Genomic DNA, 10899 nt, shown 5'->3' with positions numbered 1-10899 from the left:
TGACATTACAGGTGCCCCATGTGACAAGGTGACCGGCTGCCTGCCAAATCCTCTTTCGCCCTTAGAGAGCCTAGATTCCTAAAGTCAAAGGACAACATCGTTTCGATGATCAGGAACGCATCCAGCACCCGTGATCGTTCCTTCGTTGGACGTTGGAATCACCACAAAGCAGCAAATCTACGTTGCATTTGCAGACATGACGAATCGAAGCGGTGGCTCACAAGCTGCATTCGTAGAGCTGCTCAGATTTCCGTCAGAAAAATCACGGGTTCTCACTGCCCATGTCCCGTGTGAGCTGCATGTTTGATCCTATAAATTCCATCATTCCAGCAAGCTCTTAATCGCACCATTGTTGCATGCAAGCTCTCATCATCACTCTCGCCTTCCAGCTTCACCTGTCTTGATCCCATAGTTCGCGCGGCCGCTTCTTGTTCTCATCAATATCTAGGCATGGCTTCTAAGCTTACCATCCTGATCACCTTCGCCCTTGCCTCCCTCTTCATCGCCCTCTCCCCCTCTGTCGCCCGCTCCGATCCCTGCGACGACACCATCAGCGCCCTTGTTAGCAACTGCAAGCAGTACGTGATGGGCGTTTTCCCTCCCCTGCCCAGCAATCCCAGTCTTTGCTGCGACGTTATGAAGAACGCCCAGCTTCCCTGCGTCTGCGACCGAGTACCTAGCTATATAATGGAGTTCATCAACGAGCAAGCCGTGAAGAATGTCCTCGGCCAGTGCGGGGTTACAGTTCCAGCCGGAACCACATGCGGTGGTAAGAATTGTGATGTTGCATTGTTGCGTGTTGAAATAGCGATCAGAAGTCAGGCAGGATGCATACCATTGTAGAGTCGTCTGATTTCTTACTCAAAAAAAATGATACCGCTCTACTGTGATTTCAATGCAGTCACTAAGAATTACCAACCTATGCTTCCAAATCTGCAGGTGTCAAATGGGGCAACTAACACGGCGGCTGGAGGAATCGGATTCCCAAGCTTTTAACAATGGAGATTACTAGATCAAATAGGCTTCTCTGTAATAACTGCATGGCTTGCAGCTTTGTGTGACTCCAAGCAGCCTAAATGTATTCGCCTCTTTATATTTACAAATAGTGCTACATAAGTAGTGGACAAATTGGCACTTGTGCTCATAAAGAAAGCTTGAGAAGTTGAAGAAAAGCTAGATATTTTCTCTCTTTTTTTTGGTTTACAGATTGCCACATGGCCCCATGGTTTCCCTCCCTAAGAACTCCCTACTCTTTTTTGGCCTGCCACGAGGAGGCCTAAGTGAAGGCAGCGCTCAGTAGAAGCGAAAATACATGTTTACTTAATTCATTTCGGCCACGTTTTTTCTCGATGCATGCCCCCAAGAGTTTTTTTTCACTAAGAGAGACTTATTTCCTTAAAAAAGATTACAAACCTCCATATGGCCACCCTGTGATGTTCAAGGTTTCCCTCCATACGAAGTGTAGAAAACTCTCTCTCTCTCTCTCTCTCTCTCTCTCTCTCTCATGAAGATTTGACTTTAACGAGAAGCATATATTGTGCTTGTCTAAAGAATTAAAATCAATTAAAATCAAAAGATCTTGTGTGAGCCCCTTGTCCTTACACTTCACACATGTTGCAATGATATGTAACACAAAGCAACTAGGTAGCTAGATGGGGGATTGGACCTATATGTGTGTAAGAGAGTCTAGGCATCGTACCATGGGCATAAGGTTGCATAATGTGCACTAACTAGAACTAATGCATTCTCTAGTAGATTGTATCAATTTTGATATTTCAAACTTTTATAAGATGACACAAAAAGCTTATACAATTGTCTGCTTGAACTTGATCAGCTTTAGCCTTTAAGCTATCTTGATAGTAAGGCTTGTATCTAGGACATTCAAATTGAGCTAAAATGTTAAAAATTTAGTAAAAATATTAAAAATCAATTCTACACATATAGGGAAGTAAAAATTCTTTGAGCTATACGTGATGATGCACTAAAAGAGCTACTTACATATCCCAACATTCAACCATTCAACAATATTTATTATGATTATCAAGGACCGATGTAGCAGTGGAACCAGACAAATACATTTGTCAAAATTCTCTATAACTTTCAATAATTGTATCAAAAATTCAAAATTCATTATTAAAAATTTGGACTCAAAAAGCGGCCTATAAGGTAGCCTTTCTTGTGAGACACATGGAAGGATATGGTAAATAAATCTAAATATAATATTGGCTTGTGGAGTTTGAGATGTGACGATGTTCTAAAATTCTAATGCCAATCTATCGCTTTTAATATTATACATCCTCTAAGGAGTGATACTAGCAAGGAGGTATTACTTTCATAAACAAAGTGATCTACTTTCATGAAGCAAGGAGGTAAGAAGAGTGTACTAAGAAATATGTAAGATAGTACGTGTAATCAACGAAAAAGGGTTTTATATTTTTATGGAGTTATAGAAAATATACATACATAAGGGGTTTTTTAATTCAAAAAGTGAAAATTTTCATATACTATAATCATCTCAAAATTTATAGAAGGGGTTAATATAGCTTATAAAAATCCATAGGTATACCCCTTGATTGCACGTGCTATATGGGCTTTTTACATAGTGCCCCCACCCCCCTCCCTCGGGATAATATGACATACTTTAGTAATATAGATAGTAATGCCAAAATGCTCCTCAAGCTCAATGGCCTCAAAATGAAGTTATCCCAACACCATGTTGCCACACCCTCTATGCTAGCACATAGTATGATGCACCATGCTTTGCTCCCAATGAAAAACACAATCTCTTTCTTTACTTAGCACTTTCTTTTTTGTACCTCCAAAATAGATAGTGCCCATGGCAAGCCAATTAGCACTTTCCTCATCAGGCCCATAAAAGCTCTAAACTCTAGGTTTTTGAACCACATCATTAAGCATTTTCCAAAATGATATTTGTGCAAATATATCTTCAACCTTGAACTCAAAAGTGGCAATAGTCAAAAGTTCATGGACATAAGTATCATACACATGTGCTGACATTATGGGCCAACCAAGGACTCGATGAACATGGTAAAAATGAACTCACATATCTTGCAAATTTCCTCGTGGTCACATCCTATTAAACAAGTCCAAAGCACTATACCAAAACCCTTAACAACACATGGGGTTGGTGCTCAACACCCAATTGTTCTAGAAACAAGGCTGTGTGAATGAAAGGGTACCTGCATTTGTTCTCAAGAATAGCCTCAGGTCTCTTGTATTTCATGCTCTGAGCTCTCTTTGCATGCTCTAAACATTTTTCAATTTGTTTGCTATTAGATATAGGAGTCACATACTCAAGCAATTTGGAAATTCATCCTCTCCAATTTCTTAATGTTTCCCATAATTACAAGTCACTATCGGTATATACAAAACCACATCTCTACTAACAGATGTCTCCAACTGCTTTGGAGTAGTAAAAGGATTAGAATTCTTCTCCATACTTTCCATATTAGCCCTTCTAGTACACTCTTCATATGGATGGTAGTGATTGCCAAGAAGTATAGTGCATTGAGTGGTAGTTTTATGGCAAGGAGGGTGATGAGGAGGAGGGAAAGAAGGAAAAGTAAGGAGTAGGGGGAGAGAGAGAGAGAGAGAGAGAGAGAGAGAGAGAGAGAGAGAGAGAGAGATTATGCAAATTACTATGAGAGACATTGTAGCGGCCATGCAAGACATAGCCACACTTTGAATAATGATTATTCAAACATGTGGTAGTTATGGGATGATAGTTAGGGAGCTAGTACCCCAAGGTTGGTCAAATGTTTTTGGCACTGCTTAGTGGAGACCAATTGTTAGACACCAAAAGCTTCTGGTTCTCTTCCACTAAATACTTTTCCTGCTTATAGCTCCTCTCCCGTTCACCTTCTACTACTATCTTTTGGAAGCTGGCCATCCTTAGTTCTCTCTGCACTTCTATCTTTCCTACTTTTCCTTGTAGCACCTCTTTGCTTACCTGTTGTTGCAAGAGGAGTAAGCTAATAATGGTTTTGGACCCGAACGTGAATAGAAGATGATTGTGATTTTCAAAGAGGATGTTTTGGAGCTCAGTCTAGATAGTTTGAAAGAGGCATTCAACTTGCAAGGTGTGTCTATGATGTTAGAGCATTATGGTGACGAGCTCTCTTTGCCATGCCTATATAAGGAGCCCATCCTCAGCCCATCAAGCCTTTTTTGGTGTTGTGGACTTGAGAGAGGATTTTTCTCTCTTCTCCTAAGCCCCACCCTAGGGCCAAGTAGAGGGACTCTATGTGGTTTTATTTTTAAAAAATCATGCATTCTATAATATGCATATACACCACAAGTTGTAGTAACATGTGGATTTTGTGTGTGCAGCTATTGTATGTAGTTTACAAACTTTTACACACTTTTTCCTATAAGATAGAAGGATAGATTTTATAAAAGTGCAAGATGGAAGGCTGCATTACCTCTAAGCACAAGCCTGTTGTGTTAACAAAGGCCCAATGCAAGCTAGTTAACCATGTGCTTTGAGAGCACTTACTAGAGTAGATGAATTATAGCATGTCTAAGAGAGAGAGAGAAGAAGTTTGCATTAGTGAAGAGAAGTGATCTAAGCAAGGTGAGGAAGGAGGCATTGTGATCTTAAAAAGGAAGTACCAGGAGGTAACGTGCATTAAAAGATACAGCAGTGAGCTAGCCACAAAGAAAGAGATCTAGCTTGGTGGAGATATTGGTAAATGTTGCTTTTATGACATTTATCATAGAGAAGAGATCTAGCTTGGCATAGACATGAAGAGACTAATATTAAAATGAGAATTGAGATTCTATTTCTATGGATCACTAGTAGTGTTTCAGACTCGGTACCACTAGTAACAATGGTACTACCTGTAGTTAGTCTAGTCCTACAGCCTGCCATCTTACCATTGGTACCGTCCCATTTATAGGTAGTAATACTAAATCTATTGGTAGTCAAAGCCTATCTATTGGTGGTAATATGTTGATTTCTCAATTTTAAACCATGAAGGTATTGTTGTCATAGAATGCATCATTTCATGAGAAAGATGTTAGTGAATATAAATCGTGCAAAAAATGCACATGATTATGTGAATATGTAACCCTGGATATGAAGAGAGAAGGTGTTTGTGGAGTAATGATATTGTGAGGAATAAGAGATAAAGGTAAGGTAAGACCATGATTGGGAAGAGAAGATAGGAATGGCCTCATCATGACAAGAGGTGTTAGTACTAGGCCAAGGAGAGGATAAGAATATTGAAAGAGAAACTTACAGCTATGAGTACATGCTTCAAGGATTTGAGAGATAGCAATTGCATAAAATCTCCAAAATTGTTAATAAGGGGTCTAAAATAATCAAAGTGAGCTAATTCATGCATATTTGATAGAATGTTGTATTTTACTACATCCTTCAAATGTCTCTTTGGCCTTCTATGCTTTTACAAGAGGTAGTGGTATTACTATTCTGAATATGTAGGTTAATATTTCGTTTAAGTTTTGTGCCTAGAAGTTTGAGAGAGAGAGAGAGAGAGAGAGAGAGAGAGAGAGAGCATACCTACATTACTTATAAGCGCAAAGCCAAATTTAGTGTTTCAATTAAAAGGTAGAAGGGAGGGGAGGCAAGGCATATTATTAGGTGTTTGAGCTTGGATGTACTACTACATAATTCGCTTATTTTTGGATGCATGATGTAGGATCATGGTTGAGGGGTTATTGAGTGAAAAGACCAAAAGACAACATCAGTTAAAGGTTATAGTAGCCCTATATCAAGCTCCCAATTAGATGGAAGAAAATCACATCTGTTTAATTTTTTAATATCTTTTCCTCTAGAAGATCACATCTGCAAGCCTACATGTTGCACTCAAAGTGAGAAGAAGTTTGAGGGTTGTTGTCAAAGCCAAAAGATGTTTAGAATGGTGACATGGTCGAATATTACTTGTCAGAATCGGCCCTTGATGTTTGTGAAAAGGGTCGTGGTGGATCCTTTAAAAAAAAAGAGGCTCACGGGGTTGCGGTTACTCCCAATTTTTTTTCACCGAAATTGTCTCCCTTGGGCCTTTCACTACGTGCAAAAGACTCATCACAACTTTTTTGCATGATTTCTTTTTCTTCTCTAAAGAAAAATGGAATGTTGGATCTACAATTGGGGCGATAAATAATGCACATGAAGAAAAAAAGAGTTAGATTTGCAAGCAAGAGTTAATGGTTGCCTTTTTTGTGAGATTTGTCCACCTGGTGCAACTAATACTAACGTAGATTTTGAATATTTATACGTTGGGGGGATTTATCACACATCCCACCCATTGCCTTTTCTTGATTGGGCAGGCAGTGGACACTGTGTAACTGCCCTTCCGTCCAGTGCAAAAGACTAACCAGAACTTTCCTGAGGGCAAAAAGGGGGGGTGCCCAAGTTCATGGGCGACCACCAAACGCCGGTGCATAGTCTGATGAAACCTGTGATATCCAATCAATATATGTTTAGCCTATACCACATAGGCAATCACATATGAACAACTTTGTTTGTGATATTATGTCCACGTGGTGTGTAATCACACCCACCCATCTCCTTTTCTCGCTTGGGCTGGTAGTGACCAGAACTTTTCTACATGCTTTTTTTTGCCTTTCCTAAAAGATCTACAATTGGGCCGATAAATCATGCACATGCAGAAAGGAGAGAATTGGATTTGCGTTTAATAAGGACCAGCTTTATCTTCTTTCATAAAACTGAATTGGAGTTAATGTATGATGCAGCCGTGCCACTGAACTTGCGTTCTATTTCCCGATTTTCTGTTATCCGCATTCCAGTTTTAGCTTGTTGCCGTGTTGGTCGAAGTGCTAGACGTGCAAGGATTGAAAGATTTCGTCCATCTTTCCCGTCTACCGGCTGCAATCGATGGCAGCCGCGGACACCGCTCGCACAGCCGTTGGAATCTTAGGTGAACGCATTCAATTTGTTTCGACGCAGCTCCAAATTATGCTGAATCCAAGTTCTAACAGCCTTGAGGACACGTTTTGAATTTTGCAGGCAATGCGATTTCATTTGGCCTGTTTCTTTCCCCCGTGTAAGTTATACGTCCATGGTTCTGTTGGGCTGTTGAGTTTTGCATGCAAGTATGGAGGGAGACCTTGAAATATATGATCTCAGCGCTTGCTGATCCGCTTTGCAGCCCTACGTTTATCAAGATTCTGAAATGGAAATCCACGAAAGAGTTCTCCGGGGTACCCTATGTCGTAACACTTCTCAACTGTTTCCTATGGGTCTTCTACGGGATACCCGTCGTCCACCCTCATAGCCTGCTTGTGGTGACAGTAAACTCTACGGGAGCCGCCTTGGAGATGACATATATCTCCATCTTCTTGTTTTATGCCAACAGAAAAGAAAGGGTATGCTTCCACACATTAATACAAGCGACGAATATTACGGATTTATGTTCGTCCCATCGCACCGGACGCGTATATACTGTGTGTCACCTGATCAAGCTAATTTGTAATGCTTGCAGGTCAAAGTGCTGCGCATGCTCATCGGAGTTGTCTCCGTTTTCACTATCATCGTAATTTTAACTTTAACATTAGCGCACACACATGAAAAGAGAACGTTAGTGGTGGGGAGCCTGTGCGTTATCATTGGCACTTGCATGTATGCATCGCCTTTAACAATTATGGTATATTTCGAAGTCTCAATTCTTGCTAATATTGTAAAGTTCTGAAGCGTCCACGGTTGCAGCTTAAGAACTGAGAATGTGTTTTCAATCTTTGCCTTCAAACGGACTTTTGATTCGAATGCTTTGGACTTATGTTTGCGTAGCATTAAAATGTGATCTAGTTTTTAGCTGATGTGTTTGATGGCGCAACTCTAACTTCTTCTCGTGACCAGTGAAGTTTAGGCGTTTTCAAATGCAGACAGTCTATTCAAGCCGAATTCTAAAGTTCATCGGAAGAGCAACGTTTCTATTCGCTAGTTTGAAAGAACGGAGAACGTTACACGTAGATCGGCCTAAGTCCTTATGTTGTTTTTTGCGTGGCAGAAACATGTAATTCAGACTAAAAGTGTGAAATACATGCCGTTTTACCTGTCCCTTGCTTCCTTTCTCAATGGCCTCGTGTGGACGACCTACGCAGGGATACAATTTGACATCTTTGTGACGGTGATCACTCTCTCTTACCTATTACTTCAACAACGTTGTTTCCCCAAATACTTAGGCGGTTACTTGCATGCAACAAATCTGAGTCATTGAACAAAGTTATCCGTTCCATGTGCAGATTCCGAACGCACTCGGGGCTCTGTTAGGCGCTTGCCAGCTTGTACTTTATGCAAGCTATTATGGACGGGAGATACCAGAGAAGGACAAGGAAATGGAGCTTCCTACTGTTTCTGAGGTAGATAAGATGGCAGAGAACCTGCAAAACGTGACTGGTTTAGACAAGATTAATGGGGGAATAGAGAAACATAACTTTTAGGACGTGGAGGAGGATAGGCAACTTGGGGCTTGGAATGAAATTAATAATGCAATAAAAACCGGTTTGTAGTGTATTTTTCTCAGCTGATTGTAGGTTGCCTGTAATTTCAAGGGACATATATACTTGTTATATTTCAAAATCCTAGTGTATATATGTTTGGGAAATTTTAAGATACAATCTCACCTAAAGCTTTGAATTTCCCTTCATATTAAGGACTTCAAAAAGTGTTTTTTGTAGCACTGAATTAAAATAATTCTGATAAACATGAAACAATACCTGTCTAATTTTGTCTAATAACGAATTTTGGGAGCTGCCCTATAAGGCAAGCACATTGTGAAAATCTAATGCTAGAAGATTGAACATATAAGGTGAAAATTTAGGGTTTATCCAATACATTAGAAGATATACCAAGGGTGAAAATGGCATTACATTACATATAAGGTGAAAATTTTAGGGTTTATCCAATACATTAGAAGATAAACCAAGGGTGAAAATTTTAATGGCATTACATTGAATTAAAGATCAGCTCGTGAAAAAATCCTTGACACTACAACATTGCCACATTTTGTTTCTTTCTAGAAGATTATGCTTTTGTACACTAAGGATGTTGAGAAGAGCCAACTCGTATTATAGAGCTTTGTCTATGCTCTCTTTTCTAGAGCACACTAAGGATGTTAAACTCAAGGATGGTTGAGAAATTAGTGAAATGCAAGATCTCACCTACTAGACAGAAAGTTCTCTAGGTGAAACTTTAATGTTCCTTTGAGACTATTATGTTGGTGATCTTAAACCTAAGCAGATTAATGAAATGCAACTTTCTTACCTTGACTATAAAATTTGAAATCCTCTACCTCCACTATAAATTATTAAATCCTCTAGATAGAACTTGAATGTTCCATTTAGGCTCAAATCCTCTACGTCCCCTATAAATTATTAAATCATCTAGATAGAACTTGAATGTTCCGTTTAGGCTCGTATGTTGTTGCTTCTCTTTTTCTCATCTCCTTAATTCAAATTTGTAAAAAACTAATTTTAAGACCATATTAGGATTTAAAAAGTGGATCAATATCCAAGGTCCACTTTTTTATGCAGTCAAAATTTTAATCCAAATAAGAAGTAATTTTGAAACATAATTTTCTTAAACTACATGGCATTCTTTGAAAAAAAAATTTACATGCATCAATCTTAGAATTTTATGAAAAAATAATGCAAAGTCATTGGCAACCTCCTGAACCCGAGACAATTGTTGCTCTGTCAGGATGACGCGGTAGGCATCTGGAGAGGGAGGGTCCGACTGGGCCTTCGGTTCCGGGCAGGGAGCCGCCATACCGCCAAGACAAACTGCGAGGCTTCCGATGAAGAAGAGGCTACCACCCAAAAAAGGGGGGGATAGATGCGGGAGGGTGGAGCCTGGGTGTGAAGAAGACGGGTGCGGAGGCAGAAAGCGGGGAGGATGGAGGGCGGAGGGCAGAGGAAATGGGGCGGGAGGCCGGGAGGCGGAGGTGGCGCGGGGTGGGGGAGTGAGGATGGAGAGCGGGTGAGGTGAGGAGGCGGGAGCGGGGGAGAGGCGGGGCGGGGCGGAAGGGCGGGAGGGGGCGGGGTGGAAGGGTGGGACGGAAGGGGCGAGGCGGAGCGAAAGGGCGGGAGGGGCGGGGTGAAAGGGCGGGGGTGGAGCGGAAGGGCGGAAGGGCGGGAGGGGCGGGGGCGGTGTGGCGAGGGGGCGGGGGGGTGAAGCGGTGGGGCGGGGGAGGAGCGGAGTGGGGCGGCGGGGCGGGTGGGCGAGGGGGGGGCGGCGGGGCGGGTGGAGCGAGGGGGCGGGGGGGTGAGGCGGAGCGGCGAGAGGGGGGGGTGAGGCGTAGCGAGGGGGGGGGCGGTGTGAGACGGGGTGAGGCGGAAGGGCGAGGGGGTGAGGGAGCAGAGAGGCGAGGGGTGAGAGCGGAGGGGGACGAGGGGGGGTGAGAGCGGAAGGCGAGGGGGGCGCGGCGGCAGCGGCGAGGTGAGGCGGCGGGTGAGGGGGGGGTGAGGGCGGAGAGGCAGGGGGGTGGGGGTGGTCGAGGCGAGGAGGAGTTAGGGGGAGGTAAAGGTTGCAGGCATGAGACCTTGCTGGACTCTACCAAGGAGGACCACTACAAGGCATAGGCCATTTTCCGATGGAAATACCGACGCTTTTTACATTAAAAATTTTTTTTTTCACGGGCGCAAAGGTCGCTATAAAAGTCGTTAAAATCGTCGAAAAAGGAGCGTCGCTATAAACCGTCGCTATATAGCGACGCTGTTAATCGTCGCTATATAGCGACGATGTAAACGTCGCTATATAGCGACGATATAAACGTCGCTATATAGCGACTCTGTTAATCGTCGCTATATAGCGACACTGGTAAACGTCGCTATATAGCGACGATTAACAGAAGGTAAAAAAAATGGTTAGTGGGGCTAAACAGGGCCAAAAGGAAG

General features: G+C 42.2%; 2 protein-coding genes across 2 annotated transcripts; both read left to right on the top strand.

Moving 5' to 3' along the window:
- Positions 1-357: 357 nt before the first annotated feature.
- Positions 358-1265, top strand: LOC147894629 (uncharacterized). The gene is made up of 2 exons (XM_087385427.1): positions 358-769; positions 940-1265. Exons 1-2 carry the CDS (start codon positions 451-453, stop codon positions 957-959), a joined length of 339 nt encoding a protein of 112 aa, XP_087241553.1. The 5' UTR covers positions 358-450; the 3' UTR covers positions 960-1265.
- Positions 1266-6880: 5615 nt separating this feature from the next.
- Positions 6881-8445, top strand: LOC147894628 (bidirectional sugar transporter SWEET6b-like). Its single transcript, XM_087385350.1, has 6 exons — positions 6881-6923; positions 7013-7049; positions 7155-7371; positions 7488-7649; positions 8013-8132; positions 8248-8445. Exons 1-6 carry the CDS (start codon positions 6881-6883, stop codon positions 8443-8445), a joined length of 777 nt encoding a protein of 258 aa, XP_087241476.1.
- Positions 8446-10899: the final 2454 nt, after the last annotated feature.

The sequence above is a fragment of the Dipteris shenzhenensis genome, chromosome 14 (assembly GCF_047967505.1).
Source record: "Dipteris shenzhenensis isolate YYH24624 ecotype China chromosome 14, Dip_SZ_1.0, whole genome shotgun sequence".
NCBI classification, from domain to species: domain Eukaryota; kingdom Viridiplantae; phylum Streptophyta; class Polypodiopsida; order Gleicheniales; family Dipteridaceae; genus Dipteris; species Dipteris shenzhenensis.
Note: the sequence above shows the minus strand (reverse complement) of the source record. Positions and strands in the feature narration are given on the sequence as shown.

Excerpts from the sequence above, each read along its gene's own strand:
- LOC147894629 (XM_087385427.1), top strand. The coding sequence starts at position 451 with ATGGCTTCTAAGCTTACCATCCTGATCACCTTCGCCCTTGCCTCCCTC. Across the intron at positions 770-939 it reads AGCCGGAACCACATGCGGTG|GTGTCAAATGGGGCAACTAA; the intron begins GTAAGAATTGTG and ends CCAAATCTGCAG.
- LOC147894628 (XM_087385350.1), top strand. The coding sequence starts at position 6,881 with ATGGCAGCCGCGGACACCGCTCGCACAGCCGTTGGAATCTTAG. Across the intron at positions 7,372-7,487 it reads ATGCCAACAGAAAAGAAAGG|GTCAAAGTGCTGCGCATGCT; the intron begins GTATGCTTCCAC and ends TAATGCTTGCAG. Across the intron at positions 8,133-8,247 it reads AATTTGACATCTTTGTGACG|ATTCCGAACGCACTCGGGGC; the intron begins GTGATCACTCTC and ends TTCCATGTGCAG.